A 25537-nucleotide genomic window follows, 5' to 3' on the forward strand; every position below is an offset into this window, starting at 1 on the left:
ACAACACGATATAACAAAAAGGTATCCCAAACAATCTACTAAAAATCCACGTAAGGGGATTCTGTGTATTAACATGCAATAACAGGCGTGCATACATCAATGGTTCAACTCTTACGTTAGGGGCCAAGAAGGTGTATTTGCATATGTTTTCCACATAAATTTTAATTTAAGAAATGGTACAGTCAAAAGACTTTGGATTCAGTTTTTCATTTCAATATAATTAAATGTAAATAAAACATTATTGTCAATTTTAAGGAAACTTTATAATTGTGCAAAGGACAAATTTTGACCTATTCTAGGGTTCTAAAAACCATATTCCATGCAATAAGATTTAGTTGAATTATTCCATAAACATATTTATAAAGTTCAGATGTTTCATCAATGCAGTTCTCATCTAAATATTTACTTTTTAAAAACAATTGAGATATTCATTTTCTTTTATCAATACGCACATATACTGGGGGAATTTATTTTGACATGACGTGATAAAATGTGAAAAAAAATCAATGTGTCTCAGGCTCACATTTTTATAAAAAAAAAAATTAAATGTTTCAAAATAGAACATCTGTTCCCTCGTTGGTGTTCAGGGCCAAGCTAGAACTTCAATGATTTACTCAATCAACCAGTTACTGCACTCTCAAGGAGCATCACCAGTTAACTTCAAGCATATCTGAAAAAATCTATCATTTTCCTCTAACTGAAGCAAAAGTGATTACTTACAGGCACAAAGAGGATGCACTGTTGAAAAAAGATAAAGGATAAAGAGTGCAGCGGCAGTTTCATTCAATACATTTTAAGATGCATGTCTGCCAAACTGCAACATATGGGAAGTTTATTTCCTGACAGCAGGTGTACACATGCCAGTACTTAATCATTTTACGGCACCTACTTCTTTCTCTGAGTGCCAAGTTTACAAACCTGCGGTTTTTAATTTGGTGGATGACAAATATTCTGCACCACTGATTAAAAACTTTCTTGGGAGGGATGGGGGAAAACTACAAATGTTTGATGAACACTTGATTATAGGATGAACAATGTATACAATGCACTTTTATCAAGTTTTTAATAAAAAAGGTAAACAAAAAACCTTTACTGAGTGTTATGGTCCAAATGCTTCACAATTTGTATGGCTCCATTATAAATTTTAAAATCAGGAAATACTAACCCATTAATTTTAAAAAGGTGTTTTCACTTTAAACAAGTGTATAAATTTATCAATCTTGCTCAGTGAGGATGTCACTTATCCTAATTCTAATAACAATGATTTTTATCCTTGATTCTATTCTGAAGAGTTATCCACCAAAACAGAATTCTAACATGTTACAGTTCAGAACCACAGAGACTGCTTCAGTACTTATCATTTAATGCGTTGAATTCTATTTATACTCAACTTATCTCCCACTTTCAGTTCAGTTGTCTAAGTGTTCTATTCTATATAGAATAATTCTGAATGTTGAGCTAAATAACCCCCCAGCTCTTGGTAAGGTCTGTTTTTCACTTAATTTATTCTGTATGGTTATAAAAAGACTAAAATTGCTAAATACCAAAATTACTAGAGAAAGGTCACACATAAAAGGATAATACCAAATTACGTAAGTGTGATGAAAGACAAAAGGAATCCTTCCCTCAGTATAATCCTCTCCTTAATACTTCAGAAGTTTTATTTCTTAAAAGTATATGTATATGCATGTATGCATCCACAGGTATGTACTCAGATACAATCCAAACACTATGTGTACAAATTATTATTACAGTGCAGTATCTTTAAGAGATAGTATTTTCCTTCCAGAAAAATTCAAGTCTAAAAAAGATGACTTGGAATCTCATGACACTCCAAGTTCTCAAAGAGCACTGAATCAAATAACAAGTGTTTTAGTACTGCTGAAAATCTTTATTTTAAAATAAGTATTCTGCTATTAATTTATTTTTGACCTTCCATTCTGAATATGCAAGCTGACTTCAGCAAAATATGATTTTCAAATTCATATTATGATATTTAAAACTACAGTATTTAAACATCTCACCAAATATTAATTGTGCCTTATTCATGCCCAGTACTATGTAATTTTTACTATGCATGAAAATATAATTTTAAATGACAGCACTTGCATTTGGTCAAAGAAAAAAATTACAGGAAGGAACAACCATGTAATCTTTATGCTCGAAGTGTTACGAGATATTGTGGAAGATAAAAATACCAAAACTTTCAATACTTACTAGTTTATTTTGATCAAGATTATATAGGTGATGAAATTCTAATTCAAGCAAAAAAATTTTCTTTCTCCTCTGATTATACAGTATAATCACAAAAAATCAACTGGAGTCTTATTAATATCTATTACCAAAACCCCTATAAAAATAATACCAACACAGCAGCAGGAACTATTTACTGACTGAGAGTACGCTGTGTGCCTGGTACCGTGTTAAAGCACTTTACACACATATCTCGTATAATCCTTATAAGTAACACTAAGAGATAAGAAAGACTGGTACAAGAGGTTAAATACCTAAGATCACACAGCTAGTAAAACAGCAGGGTTCCACTGCAAAGACTCTTAACCATTATGCTATTCTGCTACATACTTCACATATGACTCCTGCTAGAGGGTCTAAAAAGCTAAGCAAAAACGGCCTGTCCTCTCTTCTATTCCATGCTTATTCTTCACCTTTTGCTAGGATCTCCAGGCATCACAACTGTTTTCTCACACTGGAGGGACGCCTGATGTCAGGTGCAAATAAAGAGAAGGAGAAGGAGAGGAAATCTGATCCCTCAGTTATTTTTTCTTCTCCTTTTCAGTTGCTGATGTCTGGGGGCCAGAAACTCAGAAAAGCTAAGAATTACTGCTTATCTCTTGCTCCTTTGGGCACTGAGACACATCTGTAAACAACAGGCAGGTGGCACTTAGAAATTATGTAAAAGGTGCTTCTTTTGAAGTACAATTTGATCATTGTTCGTAGTCAAAAGTAGCACCGCATTTACTTACTCTACTGGTTAGTCGCCTACTGTTTGGTGATGAGGTGGTAAAACTGATTTATCCAGCTGGTTCAGGTTTGTTTTCAGTTTTTACTGCTTAACTACAAAATTTGACTATTAAATTAACACAGATTTAAGAAGCCAAAAAAAAAAATCTCTACCATACCTATATTCTAACACACCTCACAGAGTATCAGTGTATCGCTTAACATGACTCTCGGAAGACGGGTAATGTGCATCAAATACTAACAGGGGCCATTCTAAGTTTCGGCCAGGAACCTGTTACTGCGCACTCCATCAGCACACACACACACGCCCTCCCCCAAGCACGATATAACTCTACACCTTACTACTTTCAAGATCCGATTTGCCAGAGAAGGAAGAAAAACGTTTCTGTATTTGCAGGAAGTGTTTCCCCTTCCTCCACCAGCAAATGTCTGAGCTAAAGGACAACTAGAGTGAAAGCAACTGCCTCCATCTGTTTATTAATCTAATTATTTCAACTTCTCACTGAAGCCTATAGATTCTCAGTCTGAATTTCACTTGAGACAGTATCCTAAACGTTGAAAAATGAAAATAAATCAACGGCATCACAAAAAATAAATGTTAAGTAACAGAAAGCTATAACATTATATGCAAAATCTTAAATTCATGCTTGTATATGTTTTTAATTAAATGTTTAAAAGATACTAATTTATACAATAAAACTAATAAGGGTTGTTTGCTTCACTGTCATACCTAAAATGCTAGTAAAAACATATATTTGAATATAGATAATAGAATTAGCATGAGATTCTGATGGCAATGAGAATTTTCTAACATACTGGCAGATTTCCTTTGGGGAGCTACTCCACCCTCAAATAAGAAAGTTCTAGGAAAACTTTCAATCAAGACACCCTGCCTTGCACTAGCCAAGATAACCAAAGACCCTCTCTTATTGCAATCTGAATCCTGAAGGAAACAAACACACGCACACAAAGAAAATGACTGGAGCTGATTCACTTGAACTTCAGCACCCTGCAGAAACTACCCACGGATTCTTGTTCTCTAGATCCCAGAGGTATAACGGTTCCTGTCCCTACTACCACTTGATTCTTTAATTTTTTGAACTCACCTATAATATTCTGATACTTTTTTTTTTTGGTTTCAGTTAGTCAGAGTCAATTTTTAACCAAAGAATGCTAAGTGACAGAAAACCTACCACTAGCAAATGCTGCAGTGATAAAGTCGTTCCTAGGTTCTATGATGACTTCAGAATGCTCTATAACACCATGCCCTCTGTGTGCTTTGCCACCTGAACAAGTCAGGAGAGTAAAGGGATCCAAGAACAACTTTCTGTTAAAGAAAACAGGCTGAAAATTTTAGAGCTGTTCATAATCCATATTCATGGCCAGGCCTCACAAGAAAACGAAGTAGTTTTTGTGCATATAACATAATATAGCGGAGAGCATGTTGCTATAGACACCTTATTACTGAAGAGGGATCAGGGAAACAGGCTTGGGAGCTGTGTTTCTACAGTCACACCACCGTGGGGGAGAGGCAACGTGTCTCCCAAGCAACCACCAACACGGAAGTAACCATCAGCACAGCTGCCTGAGCCCCCTGCACTGTAAAATGCTGTCTAAGCTTAGAAATGAATGAACAGAGAAGCCTGACCACACCTTCACATCTGCTGTTTAAAACTATTCCTTTATCAGAGATCTTTTCGTCTCCTGATAAGGCTAAAAAAAAAAAAAAGCTACAACCTTCTTCCTGGTAGATTTATGTAAAGGAGGGAAGAGAATGAATGACTCCTCTACACTGAAAAGAGAAAGCTAATAACTGGGCCAAAAAGACAAGTAAAGTTAATTTTTACAAAAATAAAATGAATTTCTTAATCAAAGTTCATAAGCATAACCCCAAATTTAAAGTATTTGTATGTCTGAGTGTCTTTAAGAACACACATTTAACAGTACATTTAAATCCAGTTATCTTCTCTCATCTCCAAATTTTAAAACTTTTAAAATAACATTTCCTGTCTGAGTGAATGCCTATATCCAGTCAGTGGCCACACGAAAATATCCAGTCATCCTCACCACTTCCTTCTCTTACTATCACCCGTATCACTCTATCCCCAAAACCTGGATTCACAGTGGAATCCACCCACTTTTCTTCATCTTACCGCTCTAGTAGTTCAAGTGAGCAAAACTTTTACAACTGGTTTCTTCACAGTCACCCAATCTGCTTCCCATATACTACTGCCAGAATGATACTTTCAAAACCACAAAACTATTCACATCATCCCAATGCTTCAATGGATTCCCAATGTTCTTAGGATAAATACCAAAATCCCTGAAATCCTTGGATAGCAGCAGGGCCCATGAATGACTCTCTTCCTTGCTAAAGTTAATTTCTCTACCCAATCTTTTGATCTTACTGCTGCCTTTTACTTCACTCCATAATGTATCCTCTCTTCCTCAAAGCAATCAACAAACAAAAAGTCCTAGATTAGAAACAGTGACCTAAAATTTGACTCAATAAAAGAGCCTCACCTTTTTTGTTGGCAGCATTTTCATCTTATTTGAAATGAAACTTATTTTTAAGGCTTCAAAATCAATTTTTCTCTATAGTGAAAAATTGATTTTGAAGCCTTAAAAATAAGTAAGGCTCAACCACTGGCTTATATATGGGCTCACCCACACTGCAAATAAAGCAACATATAAGTAAATATATGTTGGCAAAAAGAAAGTACAAGTATTCTGGAAATAATTACTATAATCAGTTCCACAAATGTGAAGGTCCCTCACATGACAGTGCATTTCTAAGCAGGGACCATGATGCTGAAGAAGATCAAGAAGTGTTAACCTTCCTCAATAGAAATTCAATGCAGATGAAATCCCTAGGATCACTTCCCAAACAGACCAGTTTACCATGCTATGTTCCAGAACTCTTAACACTAGGTTAATAGAAATTCTTGAGTCCAGTCCTCCTTAGCGTTGAAGAAACATCCAAAAGGCCACTCACTTGATAAATATTTACTGAGAGCCTAGGCATTAATACATGAGCTGTAGATACAATGATAAACAAAAACAATCATTAAGTTGCTGCCATAATACTCCTTTGACAGAGAAAGCCATGTAACAGATCTTCATACAAATAAGTGGAAAGGACAACTATGATATCTGTCATGAAGGAAAGATACACAGTGCTTTGCAAGCATATAACGGGAACTGACCTGACCTATGGTCAGAAAAGCCTTCTCAGAAGAATCGTTTGTTAACATCTAAGAAATAACTAGATGTTAATCAGGCAAAAGGGGAACAATTCCAAGAAGGAACAGCAGGTACAATGGCCCTGAGGTTAGAGTAAACCATTGCACAAAAATAAAGAGGAAGATTGGTATGAGCTGATGCCAGAAAGGTAAAAAGAGAGAGAGACAGGTAAACCCTCATGAAGACTTACAGTACCTATTAAAATATGGCTTTTAATCCTGAAGCCAATGAAGATACAACAATACTTGGAAAATAGAAAAAAAAATTGAGGCTAGTGAATGCCTAACAGCTCCTCTCTTCTTTAGTGTTTGAGGCATCCTGGCTGCAACATGAGAACAGAATGAGGAGATGCATGAGTGATACAAAAACACAAACTAGGAGACCACTGCATAATCCAGGGAAGATACAGAAATAGTTGGACCAGGAAGGACGGTAGTGATCAGGAGATAAGAATTCCAGAGATGTGGGGGCTTCCCTGGTGGCGCAGTGGTTGAGAGTCTGTCTGCCGATGCAGGGGACATGGGTTCGTGCCCCAGTCCGGGAAGATCCCACATGCCACGGAGCGGCTGGGCCCGTGAGCCATGGCCGCTGAGCCTGTGCGTCTGGAGCCTGTGCTCCGCAATGGAAGAGGCCACAACAGTGAGAGGCCCGCGTACCGCAAAAAAAAAAAAAAAAAAAAAAAAAAAATTCCAGAGATGTTAGCAAGTGCGGTCCACAGGCCTTCACGACGTGTGGACACTTGCGGTGAGGGAGAAGGCATGAGTGCCAAGGCCTAAAATCCTGGCCTGGGCACTGAGGGCATGAGGAGAGAGAAGACGCTGTACGAGAACCTGATTCGCCAAGGATAACATAATAAAGAGCCACTGAAAAATGTACAGAAGGATTGTCAAGTGGCACTGAGGGCCTATATATTACAAAGCATCAATAACAATAATAAATCGTAACTACTACTCTACATGCATATGAAAGGATGAAAGTAACTAAAAATATACGGATAACATGGGCTTAAGAATCACTCATTCAGGGGCTTCCCTGGTGGTGCAGTGGTTAAGAATCCACCTGCCAATGTAGGGGACATGGGTTCGAGCCCTGGTCCTGGAAGATCCCACATGCCACAGAGCAACTAAGCCCGTGCACCACAACTACTGAGCCAACGCCCCACAACTACTGAGCCTGCGTGCCTAGAGCCCGTGCTCTGCAACAAGAGAAGCCACCGCAATGAGAAGCCCATGCACCACAACCAAGAGTAGCCCCCGTTCGCCACAACTAGAGAAAGCCCACGTGCAGCAACGAAGACCCAACGCAGTCAAAAATAAATTAACTAATTAATTTTTTAAAAAGTCATTCATTCAATACTTTTCAAGCAACACCTATGTGCCCACTACCCTGTTCTCAGCACTGGGGAGATGGTGGAGGGCAACAAGATGTGCTTCCTACCTTCGGATCTTCATATTCGAAGAAAATTGTTAATGTAAACAAATAAATAAGATTACTAGCAGAAAAAAAAGTGGGAGGTCTTCCTGGAAAAGTAACCTTTAAACTGAGATCTGAATTTTGAGGAGCCAGTCTTATTAAGAGCAAGAGGAAGAATGATCCAGGCAAACAGAAATACAAAGACAACGGCCAGGAGGTTGAGAAAAACTTGACATGTCTGTAGAAAAACAGAAAAAAGCCAGTGAAGCAGAAGTCTAGAGTAGAGAGCTGTGGATAGAAATCAGAGGGGCCCCTAATATCGATGGGAAAAAAATTCACAATTTTATTTTCACCAACCTCTAACAGAAACTGACATTTCCTTCTTTCATGAATGAAGGCAACAAACCACAGTACTATTAATAACAGTTCTGACTTTGTCACCAACAGAAATCAAGTATTTTCATATCACATTACTCTTACAGATATCTTGAAATACTGTGTATGGTCATACTTTAAAATTCTGGAATTTATTAGATTTGTCCCTAGATCTTGTTATATAATGCATCAGTAAAAGCAACACGAAGTTCAATACCATGTCATAAAGTTATGTTTCTCAAAATTTTGATAATTTTATTTCAATAAATTGGTTTTCTTTGTTATCTTATGTATTTTATTTTATGCATTAAAAACATTATTCAGAGAGAAGAATCATAGGATTCGCCAGTCTACTAAATAGGTTCATGGTACCAAAAAAAAAATATATTATGAACTTCTAATCTAGAATAAAAGACATATAAGACTCCTATCAACTAAATGCAACTATTGGTGCTTGTTTGGATCCTATTTCCAACAAATGAACTGCAAAAAAAGATTTTTCAGAAAAATCAAAGAAACTGGAAAATGAACTATGTATTAGATGATACCAACAATTAATTTTTTTTTGTTATATGCAATAATGCCTACATTAAAAAAAAAGTCCGTGTTTTTTAGAAGTGCAGAGTAAGTAGGAACAAAGTGTCAGTGTCTGGGTTTTGCTTCACAGTACTTCAGGAAAAAAGGGAGCTGTGGAACAGCTGAAGTAAAAGTGGTTAAAAAATAATTATAGAATCTGTGTGATGGGCAGATTTTAAAAATCATACACTATTTTCTCTAATTATACTTATGTTTGAAATTTTTCATAATTAAGAAAAATGGGGAGGCTTCCCTGGTGGCGCAGTGGTTGAGGGTCCGCCTGCCGATGCGGGGGGCGTGGGTTCGTGCCCCGGTCCGGAGGGATCCCGCGTGCCGTGGAGCGGCTGGGCCCACGAGCCATGGCCGCTGGGCCTGCGCGTCCGGAGCCTGTGCTCCGCAGCGGGAGGGGCCACAACAGTGAGAGGACCGCATACCGCAAAAAAAAAAAAAAAAAAAAAAGAAAAGAAAAATGGGGGGTGGAATTCAGTAACTGCTTTGCAAAACAGAGCCCCTTAGAGGGGAAAAATTTGCAAATGGGCATTGTCGGTTGGAAGAAAATTAGAGAAAGATGCTCCCTTCTCTGGGCTCATGATGTCCTAGGCCAGGCCACCTAACTTGAGGAGGGTGCAAGCTACCTAAGGTGTTTTCCTCTTTCTTCCCCCATTACGTTCAGGGAAGACAGTAGGCATCATTAAAACTTGCTTTGACATTATTCATTATTCATCTCGTGAGTATGCACCACCTGTCTAATGGCATTTATTTCAAAGAAAAAATAACCTATTTCCCATTATATCAACTGTCCAGGCCTAGAAAATTAGCCTTTGATCAAACTAGCACATCCTGACATTAGAAACAGTGATGGTTTAGGAAAAATAATAAGTTATAGTCTTAAGCTAATGAGCACTGATTGCGTTTAGTTTTCATACTCAGAAGAACCTGACGATTCAGAAGAACAGGGTGGGGGAAAGGAGAGGGAAGCTAGGTAGTTGCAAATGCACGTAAACGATGCGTGCCAGGCCGCTGTCGTTTTCACGACTGGTAGAAAGTTTAAAAATCTGGACGGGGTGGGGGGGTGAGGGAATGCTGTACATATTTAAGCAATTGAACCATGCAAGATGGTTCCCAGGTTGTCAAAAAAATGACGGTAACCAAAAAGAAGCCCTCTCCATTTGTGTAATATTAAGAAGTGGACTGTACACCTCTCCAGCTTAGTGTATTTAAGGGAGGCTCTGCATCGCCAGGAAGGTGGGCTTGCTAATCTCTTCTCGGCAAGCCCGTTCCACCTTCCTGCTATCCTCACCTGTCATCTAACTCAGCACTCCCTCATCAACTGCTCCTCTGTCTTAGTAGAAGTGTTTTCTCAGCCTGACAGACAAAAAGCCTTATAACTCTGTTTCCCAAATATCATATGCTGTCACAAACCAGGAGGATGTCTTAGCAAAAACTGATACGTTCATTCATTAAGAGAAATTTTCTTTAAAAAAAATACCAAATGTCCATTCTATTTGGCTTTAAGCAATCAAAAGTTCCTGATTACAGGGGCTTCTCTGGTGGCACAGTGGTTGAGAATCCACGTGCCAAGGCAGGGGACACGGGTTCGAGCCCTGGTCCGGGAAGATCCCACATGCCGCGGAGCAACGAAGCCCGCGCACCACAACTACTGAGCCTGCGCTCTAGAGCCTGAGAGCCACAACTACCGAAGCCCGTGTGCCTAGAGCCCATGCTCCGCAACAAGAGAAGCCACCATGATGAGAAGCCCGCGCATCGCAACGAAGTGTAGCCCCTGCTCGCCGCAACTAGAGAGAGCCTGTGTGCAGCAACAAAGACCCAACACAGCCAACAATAAATAAATTTTTAAAAAGTTCCTGATTACTAAAGTTTTATTAATAAAAATTTAATTCCTTCAGTACCAGGAGATAAATCTTACAGCTTCTCACTGCTGTCAGTCTAAAATCCAAATCCATCAGTAATAATTTTCATTTAATATTCCTGCATTTCCTAAGATAAATAGAAATAATAGTTTTAACTACAGTACACAGGCAATGGCCACTAGGCAAATGTCTCCAACATTTTTTAAATAAGTCAAACGCAACAGAATGAGATGTTAGTCCTAAAGCTGAATCAGTCATCTGTCCATCTAAAGAACTACATCGTATCCACTAGGAGATGGATTAGTCAGACACACCAATAGGATGAGAAGTCAAAGCCTATCTAAGCAGTGACGAAGTCTAAAGGTTCCCTGGCCTTTGCAGTACATCTTCCTTTACTGAAGAGATGCAAATATCATTATCTCTGATCTCCAAGTAGCTTCTCTACTGGGAGAACGTGTACGTGCTGGATAGAGGAACTGAGTGCGTGTACGTGCTGGATAGAGGAACTGAGTGCCCACTGCCCTTGGCAATTACATTTCTCACTCGAAATTAATTAATCAGCATTTAGCATTTCAAATGTTACTGTTTCATAAGCTTGAACAATGAATCAATCTCTCCCGGTATATTAATATTACCCAGTTTCTCAGCCGTTCTCTGGGACATGGCAAACTACTAAGGAAATGCCACCCTATTAGGCAACTTGGGATCCACACAACTGATCTTTGCAGGGGAGAATAATGTTCTGTACAGGCGCTCAACACCAGCTTTGATCTGTTACATCACAAAGACGGTGGTGAAAATTCTTCAGGTACTTAGAACCAGACTGTATGTCTAGGGATTGGTCTTCAGTGATCTACAAGAGGGTTCCAATGTAAAATATAAATGTAATACTACCAGTGTGCCATACTGAAGCACGTTTTTGTAAAATCTACTAACCTGTGACCTTTACACTGACGTTTAAAGCTTTAAAAAAAAAACTATAAAAACTTTTCAAAAATACTAATAATGACTCAGGAAGTTTAGAAATAAATCAAATGTGTATCACAGGTCTCCCCAAAATTGGCATTTATTACCTTATTAGACGGTATTAAATCAATTGTATCTATTACATTTAATCCAGATAAAGAAAGAATGTTTCCCCAAACAATTTAAATAGTTAAGCTTTTAACATTTATTCTTCCTGTTAAAGTAACTTTGGGATGGGGGAGGGGAGGATATCATAATATGTACTAAAGTTATTGATGAATTATAATGTATCCACAAATTTACTATCAGAATGGTTGGTTATTATAACGTAGCTCTCCATGTTGAAAGCAAACAATTCCTAAGGACACTATGAAGTATTTTGTACAGCCTTTTAAAATAAATTATAATACTCCAATCATATCAGAAGCTGAATTTTTTTTGGGGGGTGGCGTTTATAAAGAAAACTAAAAGCCTTCTACATAATAGAAGTTAAAATTCTTCTGAAAGGTCAAAGAGCTGCTTAATTTTAATTCTCAAACTTCGTATATTAAAATATATAAGGAACTGAATTTCAGGATGTTTATGGCAACACACATATAAGATAGAAATGACAAAAAGACACTGCAAGAAGACTGAAGCACCTATCTAAAATATCAAAATTAGGGGAGATAAATGATTAGTTTGATAGTGTCCAGAATTCACTGTTTGTAGGTAACAATAAAATACTGAATTAACTTTCTGTCTTAAATGGTAATTTGTAAAAATGTTAAATTGACTTGATTTCAAAATAATTTTGTGTTTGATCTTATATACTTCTGCACAAACCTAAATGTTGAGGAACAAATGCTTTTTCAATAACATAAAATATGATGTCAACGACGAGACAATTACCTGAGTTCTATGGTATGACTTTTGTCTCCAATTAAAACAAAAATAAAAATCTTAAAAGCTTTAATTCCTTAGCATTTCAAATGAGTGTGTCTTCAACTTATTCACAGTAAGGCACCATTCTGAAATTTCAAAAAAAAACCTTAGTTCTAAACAGTAAGATTTGTCCGGACAAGAAGCAACTAAGAGTCTTTAAAAAACAGATATTTAGGGCTTCCCTGGTGGCGCAGTGGTTAAGAGTCCGCCTGCCGATGCAGGGGACACGGGTTCATGCCCCGGTCCGGGAAGATCCCACATGCCGCGGAGCAGCTGGGCCTGTGAGCCATGGCCGCTGGGCCTGCGCGTCCGGAGCCTGTGCTCCGCAACGGGTGAGGCCACAACAGTGAGAGGCCCGCGTACCAACCAAAAAACAGATATTTAAAATAAACATGGGAACAGTCACTCACAGAGGAACACGAGAAGCAGGAAAGACAAGAAGAACAACACTAAAAGAAACATCCATCAAGAAAAAGACCTGGAAAAGAAACCAAAACTTAGAATTAAAGATCAAATGAGGTTGGCAGGGTGTGGGACAGAGGGGAGGGGAAGGGATGAACTAACTACACAATCCAATGAGTATTAAGAGAAAAGCACTAAGACACTAAGAAAATAAAATGTGAATGTGGGATTTATACAAAAGATTAGAAATTCATTGAAGATTTAAATCAATTTATGAAGACCTAGAAATTGAAAGAGCAAACTAAAACTCAGCCAACAACAGCCAACAGAAAAGTACCCAACAAGAAAATATCTAAATACCCAATTACAGTATGTAATTAATATACTGTTTTTTAATTATGAACAAACTGATTCAAATCATGTCATGATATTAAATATTAATCTTTTTTCCTCAAATTAATGAAGAAAAATATATAAAATAAAATCATGTCTAAGTTAAAGAACAGCAGTGGTTAGTCTAAAAATACACTGAGAAGTTAGAATTTAAAAGTGATGAAATATGTTCAATAATGATATTAATTTTGTTAAAACTGAATAAAGCTGTAGTGATGAAGGTAAATAGAAATTAGAATAAAAGACTATATTGTAGTATGTCCAAGAGAGAATATTAAATTGAATGAAAATTAAAGTTTGCTTTTGTGCACATCTGAGTCATGTATATAACTGCAGCATTTCATATGGAACTACAGTGAAAAGAATTTATATAATCAAGCTGAAATTTCATAGTATAAATTTTTATCGTATTAACAAAATACCATTATATTTCCAAACTGGCTTCTGTTTTCTCCTGTTCTCACAATAACCAATAATAAAACACTTTGAGACAAAGTGATGTTAACATTATTATTAAAAATTATACAATGGTTTTCTAAATTACTTCTAACATACGTGTCAAGAATAACTTTGTCTATGCTTCTTTCAAAATAAGTCTCAGAAATTGTGTGATCATGGCATTAAATATATGGTCACTGGTAGAATAATTTTAAAAGGTATGTTACAGGCATTATTAAAATTTTAAGGCATTTTGGATAAACCGATAATTATTCTTTAATGAAATGCAAAGCTAAATTAATGGAGTTTAACTGTATATGCTTACTCCAAAAGCACCATCCATTGTGCAATGGATTGTCAATAAATCTCAACAAGATACATAAACTGAAAGCAGCAGTATAAAAAAGCAGTATTATAAAAATAACTTTTACTTTATAGGCATTAAAATTCTCTGACAATTATTAATATGATCTGTGCTATTCATTTTTTCTAAGTATATCAGCATCAAAATGCTGATCATATGCTGACAAAATATTAATGTAAACTGAGATTTTAATACCTTTAAGAAGGTATCAATGTAAGGAGATTAATACCCACCCAAATAAGTGTTCACTCTACATACCACCCAATTGTTTTTTATTTTCTAATTAATTTTTTAAAATTTTTATTGGAATCTAATTGATTTACCATGTTGTGTTAGTTTCAGGTGTACAGCAAAGTGAATCAGTTATACCTATACATATATCCACTCTTTTCTTTTTTTTTTTAAAGATTCTTTTCCCATAAAGCCCATTACAGAGTATTGAGTAGAGTTCCCTGTGCTATACAGCAGGTTCTTATTAGTTATCTATTTTATATATAGTAGTGTGTACATGTCAATTCCAATCTCCCAATTTATCCCTCCCCCCACTTATCCACCCAACTAATTTTAAAAAGTGTGGATGAACAGAGGCTCTGTATTATTCAGTGTAAAAAGTTCATAACTACAATTAATTCAGTGCTACAAACAGCACTGAAAGAACAATGCTGAACTAGGTACACCTGTGCACATTTGAAACCCCGAAGACCTCAGAGGAGGTTATTATAATATCACTTTTCAGATGAGAAAACCGATGCCTAATTTGCTGCAACAAACAGGCAAAGAAATCATAATATTGTATGATTACAATATTCTTCTCTCTTCTTCTGTCTCCCTTATATGGAGGTATGCGCCAAATCTACAACGAGCACAACATTATAAAAAAAATTTTTTTAACCCAAAAATCTGGAAAAATCACTTGGGGAAAACTACTATAAAAGGGATAGAAGGGAAGTTTTGAGTACAGAGAAACAACATTGTCCAGTTTAGTGATGAAATCTTAGAAAAGTCTATGAAAATGCAGATATAATAAAAAATAAAGTATGCACAAAATACTAATATGTTAACAGTTAAGTATTACTTCATATAACAGACAGTAAAAGTATAAAGTTGACTTTCAAAAGCTTAAGACATATAACGAGTTAATGACAGAAAACACACAATGTTTGGTTTGTTTAGGGGGTACACCTTTATGTTGGTCAGGCTGACATAGGACAGAACCACCCCAGTTCCCTGAAACAGCAAGAGAGGCAACAAGTTCTGAAAATTATTTCAAGTGTAATATAATATTCTCGAGCAAAATAATATGCCAATCTAAATGTAGAATGCAACAAATTATAAATTGTAGAAGTAATATTCCTACTTATAATTCTGTGACCATATATTAAAATCTCAACAGTTACATACTTTTTGGATCAAAGTAAATAATTTAAATCTAAGTAAATGACGTTTCTTCCTATATATGAGCCCTAACAAGTAAATGGAAAAGCCTAACTAGCTAAGCTGTCACACACTTAAAACGATAATGTCTTTGTAGCAATTTTCTCTCCAAGGATAAAGAACTTTACCTTAAGATAAACACACACAGCTAGAGTAAAAATATCCTAGTTACTGGAGAAGAAAAGGGTTCTCATAATGTTTAAGTAAACTAGTCTTCATAGCTTTGAATGAAAATTGTATCATTAAACATGTAATATCAAGTTCATCACTGAAGCTACAGTTGCCTACATTTACACATATGACAAGCTGAGATTATACATAAAATTATAAATTCATAATAAAAGTAGCCATTACTTATCTGTTGAGTCCTTTTTGTGTTGAGCACTTTACACAGTGCCTGTTTCACTCATCAATAATACTGTAATATAAATTCTAATATCTTTATTATAAAATAAAAACAAGACCACTGATAGAAAGGTTACATAACCTTCTCAACTTCATTAGTGGTGGAATGAGTGGAAGAGCTGAGATTCAAAGCCAGGACTGACTTCAAAGCCTTAAATCTGTGTTTCCAAGTGACTGACTTCTCTTTAACAAGCTAGCACTGCCTCTATTTAGAGCAGGGATTTCATACTGAAAGGCCAATAGGGCCTAAGAAGGTGGTGTAAATAAGTGAAGAAGGCGACAGAAAAGACCAGAGTGGCGAGGCCTGAGGCTACCGGGGGAACACGTCCCAGGTGCGGAAGGTGTCCTGCTCAGGGGACGTGGGTCTGCCACGCTGGACTGTGGGCCCAGCGCCCAGTCATGCCAGAGGCCTCTCAAAAGAAGCTGGAAATCCAGCCTGGTTACGTGACATACTCTGATTCTTTAAGTGTTGGTGAGTAAAATAAACCCTGGAATTACTACTGCGGTAAGCGTGGGGCCACATTTAGACTGGCACAACGAATGGCCCCAGAAGCGTGCAGAGAGGCCCTGGCACGCACAGACAGGCAGGCTGTACCTACCTCTGGAAAGAAACTTTCCCAGAGGCATCCTTCGAGTCCACACAATCACCAGTCTCCTTCCAAATCTTTCTAAGTGCCATGCTCTTCCCACCAGGGCATCTACTCCTGCCTTCTGTTCACTCTCCCTAAAATGCACTTTCCTGCAATCTTCAAGTCAGCCTCTACTCAAACTCTGGATCTCACTTCAAGTACTACCTCCTCAAATGAAGTGTTCCGACTCCCACAGAAAATCCTCCAACTTTAGGTTCTCACGGCACAATGCATCTGCACACACGTGGCACAGTCATAATTTCACATCTGAGTGACTGACTGATGTGTCTCTCTTCCAACAGACCATTAAAAAAGCCCATACGCATATGTCTGGTTTTCTTCATCTTCGATGTCCCTGCACCTAGCATAGTACATGGCATACAAAAGCACTCAAGAAATATCTGCTGAAGGAAGAGTAGAGGGAGGGAAGGGAAGGAGAGTCTTGAGTAACAACGTCTTAATCAGCTACCTCCATCTCCTCCTGGCCCCGGCTCTAGGCCCACCTCCAGACAGCACTGGTACTAGCACACTCCCGTAACATTTCAAGCAGGGATGAACACGTTAACTGACCACCAAATGAGAACGAAGCAAGCTTTATAGAACAGGGAATGGGGCGGTTACTGATGTATGTATTCCTGCTTAAGAATGTAACTTGGAAGAGACTGAGATTCTGGATCCTTCTCAAAAGTGAAAGTTGACAGTGATAATATTAGACCTCTAACACAGATACTAAAAATCCACCCAAGTTTACTTACTATCAAGAAATGGTTTCCCAAAAGAGATCATAAGAACTACGATGTCTGTTGGAGTCTCTTCAAATAACGACCTTAAAGGGAAGCTTTTGATCTGTATGATTTCAGAGTGTAAAAGGTTTCCTCAAAAATGAAGACAGCAAGGTTATCGAGAGTCAATGATATTCAGTAAGAACAGAGGAAAGAATAAACAGAGGCTAGAACACGTGGCCTTTCCACCTGAACATCAACAAGCTAGATTGGGAGATTAAAATACAGTAGTTCTTGATAAAGGATTTCCAAATCTTTATAAATAATAACAATGAACTGTGATCATATCTTCCTTATTCCCTCTCCGGTGGAACCACAGATAAGTTCCTTGCTACTACCTAACAAAAAAAGGTCTTCATCATCTCCCTTATTTACTATACAATGAAAAGCATTATCAAGTGGCATTTTCTTAGTCTAAAACGGCCCCTTTCACTGAAGGAATACATGAAAATATATTCTGATGTCCCCCATACTGAACGGTTTCTACTCCCAAACCACGACTCCTAAGATAGCTTCAATTAAACTGATTCTATGCAACTCTGGTTCTTTGCAGTATTCTCAACAGAAGGGAGGAGAGGGGCAAACTTGGGGGGTAAACAAGCTTGGGAAAGAGTCCATACTCCTGTGTTCCAATTAAGAGATTATAGGGGCTTCCCTGGTGGCGCAGTGGTTGAGAGTCCGCCTGCTGATGCAGGGGACACGGGTTCGTGCCCTGGTCCGGGAAGATCCCACATGCCGCGAAGCGGCTGGGCCCATGAGCCATGGCTGCTGACCCTGCGCGTCCGGAGCCTGTGCTCCGCAACAGGAGAGGCCACAACAGTGAGAGGCCCGCGTACCGCAAAAAAAAAAAAAAAAAGAGAGAGATTTATACATTAAAAACGATGAGATTCCTATACCACAAAATCTGCTTAATCCAGTATTTCTTAAACATTATAGAACCCAAGTGACATATTTTGGGGGAAGTGTCCCAACCCAGGAAAGCCCTCTAACTACTCTTAGAGGTGGTGTGCCTCTGTATTTCTTGGCACAATTCAAAAGCTATACTTTACAAACTTGTAACTTTAAGGTACCTGAGCTTCTGTTCCTATAATAAACTTCAACAAATTATTATCTTCACAAAGTGTTACAAAATATACTGCCTGGGCCCTAATTTCTATAGATTTCAATAACTTATGGTTCTTATGAAATATTATCAAAACACATACCCCTTCCTTCTCTGTAACAGATACAGAAAAAAACTCATTTGTATGAAAATTTTCTAGTCTGCATAATGTGACTTATTAATTTAGTCTAACATCTAAGAGAACTCTGGTGTCTTGAACTTAAAAGACATGCAGATCAATCCTAATGCAGATTGAAACTAATCTTGGTAACTCTGTACATCAACCAGGCATATCAAAACCCTGAAGAACAATGGTAGCAGAGCTGCACATAAATTAGAAAGGAAGTCACATCTGTGCAACAAAGCCTTTAACATACTCTTAACTGCTTGGTATGTCTGGGTGGATCTCATAACAGAAACTTTCTTAACTGGAGAATGAGGTAGAAAGTTGGTGAAACTTGCAAGCTCACAAACAGGTAACAGTTTCAAAAGAAAAAAAGAGGAGGAAAAAACATTACACTGAAAGGATAAGTTTGAGATTCAACTAAAAAGAAACAATTATCAGAGTAATTTCAAAGCTTTCAGGTTCAAAGTTCTCAATAACAACTGCTAAATGAATCAGGCCACAAGCAGCACAGAAATGCAAACTGGGCATTAAAATACTGGAAGTACTAACAATTTGACCATTTCTAGTCTTTCTGCTGCGTTCCTACACAGTGTCTTTTTGTGATTAGTTCTGTAAAATCACACACCATAGAATTGTTCGCCTCTTATAAGTATATTTAGGAACAAAGACTTTGATAAGGAAGTAGAGCCTTATCATTCACACATTGTTTAATTAAGAAGCTGTCCTTGGATTTCAGAAAAACTGTTCTGTAAAAAGCATCTATTAAAAACTATCACTGATTTTACCAATTGCTCGGAAGCTCAGTAATGAAATCAATTTCATGGCATTTTAGATGAGACAAAAGTAAAACCAACAGCAGCAACAGTTAACCACAAAAAAACTTATTTTGATGGCTACACCAGGGTAACAACATCAGTTCCATAATTCACTTGGGGAATGGCGAGGAGGCAAGTTCTGACCCCAAGAAAAGGTCAATAAATAAATCTTTAAGAATTTAAGTTCAATCTTACAGCTATGAGTTACCTTTTGAAGTCAGGAAGACCTAGGCAGATCTCATAAAATGGGTGTACCTAACCTTTTACCACCTTCCCCTCACCCACTTGACTCTGGAGACACTGGCCTGCATGCTGCTGTATGGGCCTCAATCCCGACCCTGCCTGTCTTTCATGGAATGCTTGTCACCAGGCTCTGGCTCAACTGTCACCTCCTCAGAGAGGCCTCTCTCACTCCTTTCTGTAAAGAGTCCTATCTGGCTTATTCACAGCAACAACCCTAGCAACCAGAACACGGTCTGACACAAATACTCATAAGCACTTGTTGAATGAATAATGCATCCACGTACAGTTTCAATAATACAAAAACAAATCTGATGACAATTTAAAAATAAGTGTTTTAGCAAAATACATATAAAGACAAATATCAGTGCAGAAACTAAAAAAAGAACAAAGACTCACAGATAACAAAGATTATTGCATAGATTAGTGGTTACCAAAGGGATAGGTAGTTGCGAGGTGAGTGAAATGGGTGAAGGGGTCAGCTGTATGGTGTATGGTAACTAGACTTGTGGTGGTGATCACTCTGTAGCATACACAGATGTTACTACAATGTTGTACAACTGAAACTTATTTTTAAAAAACGGGCCTTGGTCAGATCACCTAGAAATAACCATCTTTAGGACATTAAAAAAAAAAAAAGAAAGTTTGCTAAAAGTGAGCCAAAGGCTTATAATCATGGACGTCATGTATTTGGCTGTGTCAAGTATGCAACTTGCAGCATGACATCAATCACTGCAATCTGTCTTTTTAGAGCGTAAAGCGTTACTTTTTTTTTTTTTTTTTGTGGTATGCGGGCCTCTCACTGTTGTGGCCTCTCCCATTGTGGAGCACAGGCTCCGGACGCGCAGGGTCAGCAGCCATGGCTCATAGGCCCAGCCGCTCCGCGGCATGTGGGATCTTCCCAGACCGGGGCACGAACCCGCGTCCCCTGCATCGTCAGGCGGACTCTCAACCACTGTGCCACCAGGGAAGCCCAGCGTTACATTTTAATAACATGAGATATTATGGCAAAGAACTCTCCCAAATTGAACCTCATAACTCCTCACTGACTTTAAATTCTCTAACCAGGTAGCATACAATCTACTTGCAAGTTAATCAAAACAGCTTTTCTTTACACTCAGTTTAAAAAAAAAAGACACCCATGAATCAAATAATCACCCCACAGCTCTGTCAGCACAACTGGTCATTAAAGATAAATGTATGAAATTGAAAATGTTGGAGAACAAAGATTTCCTTCAACATCTGCTACTCACATAAAATGAATGGAACAAAAGAACCTCTGCATTCAGAGTGACTTACCGTTACAGACTTCAGCGTCATACCATGATAGGTGCCCATAGTGTCAATTTTGAAGCCTTCCGTTTCTATAAAGAAAGGGAGGTTACCATTAGACTTTACATATTTCATGATAAACAACAAACCTAAAGTAATAATCTACATTATATCTGACAGTTCAACAGAATGACAAAGCCTTGAATCTACTATAGATATAAAGTTAAATTACATACTTGTGAAGTTAGAAACTTTAAAAGGAGTACTGGTCTCCAAAATACATTCAATACACACCAATGAGCCCAAAATGTAGAAGCTGGTTAGGACTCTAAAACCATGTTAAACGGTCATATAGTTGGTTGGAAATATCAAAAATTAGATTGAATAAAATACTTTATAACCCCCAAATTATTTAGTCCTAATATTCAACTACAGCACCACTAAAAGCATCTAACACCATGAGACCTCCTTAACTTATAAAAAGCTGTGTTCCAAAATTACAATCATCAGCATATGTTATGTAACTCACAGAAAAGCAACGTTGTAAATAGCGACAGGGACTCCAGGACAGAGGCCCAATATACCTTTTTGTGATGGGTCAGATATTAAATATTTTACACACTGCAAGCCATATAGTCTCTGTCACGACTCCTGAATTTTGCAGTTGTGGTGCAAAAGCAGGATGAACAACACATGTAAACAAATGAGCACAGCCTGATTTGGCCCAAGGAGGTTCAGATTTGGTCTGTGGGCTCTAATTTGTCAACCCCTACTTTATATAATTCGTCCCAAAAGAAAAACATTGCAGTGGATAAAAGAACACATTACTGTCTTTCTACACCATGGATTCAGTACATGCCTTTATCCAGCAAATGAAACCAGCACACAAAATTCACTGTATAAAGACAACAAACCCTTTAATAAACTTAAATGGAGATTTCAGATTATGCAGGAAAAAAATCGTAAATGATAAACTTCTAGTTGCCTCTAACCCATTTTTTCACGAATGAAGTCAAGATAAATGAAGATCCCAAGAGAAGTTGCGCTGACATCCGGCACCCCTCACTAGCCATCTTACTGATGCGGAAATGGTTCACTATTGAATTAGCCGTGTTAGCTATCACAAAACAAGTCCTCACATGCCTACTCTAAAATCTATGCTTCCCAAGTTCTCAATGTATACCTTTATAAATGGGGAAATATGATTTTATATATAGAATTTCCATTCTAAAATAAACTTCTGAGAAACAGAATTAAGGCTACTAGCAGTAAATATTTATAGATAGCTTATTATATATACCAGTTACTATTCTGTGGACTTCATTAACTAGTTTAATCCCCACAATAACACTAAAAGATAGGGACTACTACTAACGCTACTATTAGTATTGTAATGACACACAGGAGGAAACTGAAAGAGACCGCACTTAAAGTAACTTATCAAAATTATTCTGTAAAATGCTGGACAGTATTTTTAGGCTTTGAAGGCCACACGATCTCTGTCGCAATTCAAACTGCTGTCACAGCACTAAAGGAGCCACAGGCAACACAAAAATGAATGAGCGTGGCTGTGTTCCAACAATACTTGATTCACGAAAACATGTACATGGTGGCACAGACTTGGCCTGCAGACGTTAGTTTGCCAACCCCTGCCCCGAACACCAGGCCACAGTGCCTCTCAAGTTCAGCACGGCCACGGTAAGGGGAAGACCAAAATTAAGTAACTTGCCTTCTTTTCCTTTGAATCTTTCCTGGTCGTACCTGTTGTAGGCAGCTGGAATAGGCTGCTTGGTACGCAATGTGGGATCCTGTAGAAAAATATAATAACTATGAGTTACATGTCAATATTGTTTAAATTGTTACTTAATACTCATAATAAAAAAACACAATAAGGGTATTGTTTTCTAAGCCTTCTTCTTCTCAATATTTGAGCCAATAAGACAAAAACAAGGAGTAGACAAAAGTGGGGAATCATCTGAAGCTGATTTTCAAGATACTATTTACTGCTAGAAAATTACCATCCCTGCCAGGGACAAGGCAAAGGACCCCAAGTAAACGTGCACAAAGGCACAAAGCAAAATTCTTAGACATTGCAGAAATAAAATCGGTGTACTTAGTAATTTCATTCTAATTACTTAAATTTCTTCACAAATTAATAAACTGTCTCCAGTCATGAATTATTTTTCTTTAACAAAAAAAAATTTTTAATGCAAAGCTTATTGGGCTGACACTTCGGAGCCTTTTAACTGAATTATTCCAATTATTAATCCTTATATTAAATAAATAACAATGACAATAAACCCATGTATCAATGTACAGTGTAAAACTGAAACTAACAAAGGTGTTTTTTAAAAATACTGAGAAAAACTTGCTAATCTAATGATGTATAATTTAATTCAAAAATACTTTATATAAAACTCAGTCTGTAATAATCTAAAGAAGCAGATTTAAAGAATATTCCCAAAATTGCTTGGGAAATTCATGGTATTCATAAATACTGAAATATGCTTCATTTCGTTACAACAGGATGCTACCGCTATTATTATTCCAAATAAAAGATACTCATTCAAGACTGTCACTAGGTATACACTTCTATTGTGAAATGCCAAACATTAAAATTTTCAAGTATTTTAATGATTACGGAAACACAGAGAATATTCAGTCAAGAAGATAATGGCCGAACTGTTTTAAGATTTGACATAAGTTTCATGCCAGCTGCTATTCAAGATGTCAACCAATTCATGACCATAGGCGCCCTGTGTTTCACCATAACGTCACCTGCCCCACTACCTGTCTGACTCATCTGTATGTCCCGCTAGACTACAAGCTCAAAGGGGCTTTCGTTCTTGTCCCTCTTGTATCCTTGTCAGCAAACTGCCTGACAAATAAGAAGCACTTAAAAACTTGCCAGAAAGTCACCTCAAGTGTTCGTCTAAATACCGGCAAAAATTCACTACCTCTAAAAGGGTAAACACCAAGGATTTCATGAACAAATAAAACTACTAGTTCTTGCAAAGACTGCATTAGTACTCTACCAAATTTTGACATACTTTCAAAAAGTCTATATAAAAAGATTTTATTTGCATATTATTTTTCCTTTGCTGAACCTTATGAAACTGGCTTCATAGATTTCACTTATATGTGGAATCTAAAAAAGAAAACAAATCAACAAACCAAACAAAACAGAAACAGACTCACAGATGTAGAGAACAAACTGATGGTCACCGAAGGGGTTGGGGGGAGTTGGGGCAAAATACGTAAAAGGGATTAAGAGGTACAAAATTCCAATTACAAAAAAATTAAGTCACAGGGATGCAATATACAGCATAGTGAATACAGTCATTAATACTGCAATAACTGTGTATAGTAACAGACGGTTACTAGACTTACGGTTCTGATCAATTTGTAATATATATAAATGCAGAATCACTATGTTGTGTACCTGAAACTAATATAACATTGTATGTCAACTATACAATAAAGAAGCAAATAAATACTCTAAGATGTTTTCAAAATTACAACACGGAATAATCGCTTTCATTAAAATTACTACATAAGCAGCAAAACATTCTTACCACAGGTGCCGCATTTGGGGCCGGTCGCTGTTCAGGTGCACGCCCTTCTTCTCTGGCTTTTACTGATTGAAGAATTGCAAAAATATTCTTGGAAAAATTCTGAAACAAATGGATTTTAATTATTAAGTCTGCTTAAAATTAAATATCCAAAAGCAGTAAGTTTACTTAATAAACAATTTCAGACTCAGTTTTCTTCCTATCAATTCTTCCCTACTACATCATAATGAGGTATGATTACTACACAAGTAAGTAAGAATCAACTGCTACTAGGAAATTCACCCAAAGACCAATTATTATAAACCCCGTGTCACTCACTTATTTTCATTTTACTTAAAGTGCATAACTGGCTATAAATTCATTCATATTCTCCATTTATTCAAATATGTAACCAGGAAACAAGTTAATATTAAAAAAAATAAAAATATGGCAGATTTGTTGCCAAGGGGGCTTCTTAATTCTAAAAGAAATTAATCCTTCTGAAAGAAATCAACTACTATATGCTCTTCTAGGTATAATAAACTCCAGTGCTAATTTCAGACTGCTATAATTTTTATGACATGTTGAAAGTTCTAAGATACTGTTTGTTAGGACTCAACATGCACTTTTCAAAGTTTTTAAGTTGGAATGCAATTTAAAAATTTAACTTAACTTTTGCACGAACAACCTTAGCAACACTGAACAAAGCTGACGAATCTGACTCCTCCTTCCTTCATGAAATATTCTTCTTTTACCTGAGTCTCTCCCTCAGTTCCCTTGGGGCTCTTCTAATTCTGCCTGTCAATCACTTATCATTTTAAGCAACATGTTATGACTATAAGCCAAACACCTCGCTTGGCACTCAGACACAATGACGACTAAGAGAGACGTCGTCCCTGTCCTCGTGAACCTCAAGTGGTTTCTCTTCTCTATACAATTAAGAATACTGTTTCTTTGGCTTGGACAGCTTGTCCCTCCTAATTACTTTTTACTATTTAGGTATCATTCTCTCCTCGTGGTTCTAGACCAATTTAGCTGCCCTTCTTGGGTAGTATCCCTATAATGTCATATGTCACAATTACTGCTTATTTAATTTTCTCTCTCCTATTAAAGAATATAACTTCTGTGAAAGCCAGGACCAATGCATCTCTAGTGAGTGCCCACCACGTGCCTGGCTGGTAGATGCTGAATAAATATTACACAAATAAACATGTATACAAAAGGAGAGATAGC

The 25537-nt window shown here is 37.3% G+C and overlaps 1 protein-coding gene across 1 annotated transcript in view; it reads right to left on the bottom strand.

The window, feature by feature from the left end:
• The window catches only part of CDC73 (cell division cycle 73), a 91089-nt gene that overhangs the window by 47916 nt on the left and 17636 nt on the right, over positions 1 to 25537 (bottom strand). Inside the window, exons 8-10 of the mRNA XM_082834583.1 lie at positions 24329 to 24427; positions 22483 to 22561; positions 20781 to 20845 (exon numbers count right to left, since the gene is read on the bottom strand). Coding sequence (XP_082690709.1) covers positions 20781 to 20845; positions 22483 to 22561; positions 24329 to 24427 — 243 coding nt within the window. The remainder of the gene's footprint in view (positions 1 to 20780; positions 20846 to 22482; positions 22562 to 24328; positions 24428 to 25537) is intronic.

The sequence above is a fragment of the Leucopleurus acutus genome (assembly GCF_964270905.1).
Source record: "Leucopleurus acutus genome assembly, chromosome: 2".
Classification (NCBI taxonomy): Eukaryota; Metazoa; Chordata; class Mammalia; order Artiodactyla; family Delphinidae; genus Leucopleurus; species Leucopleurus acutus.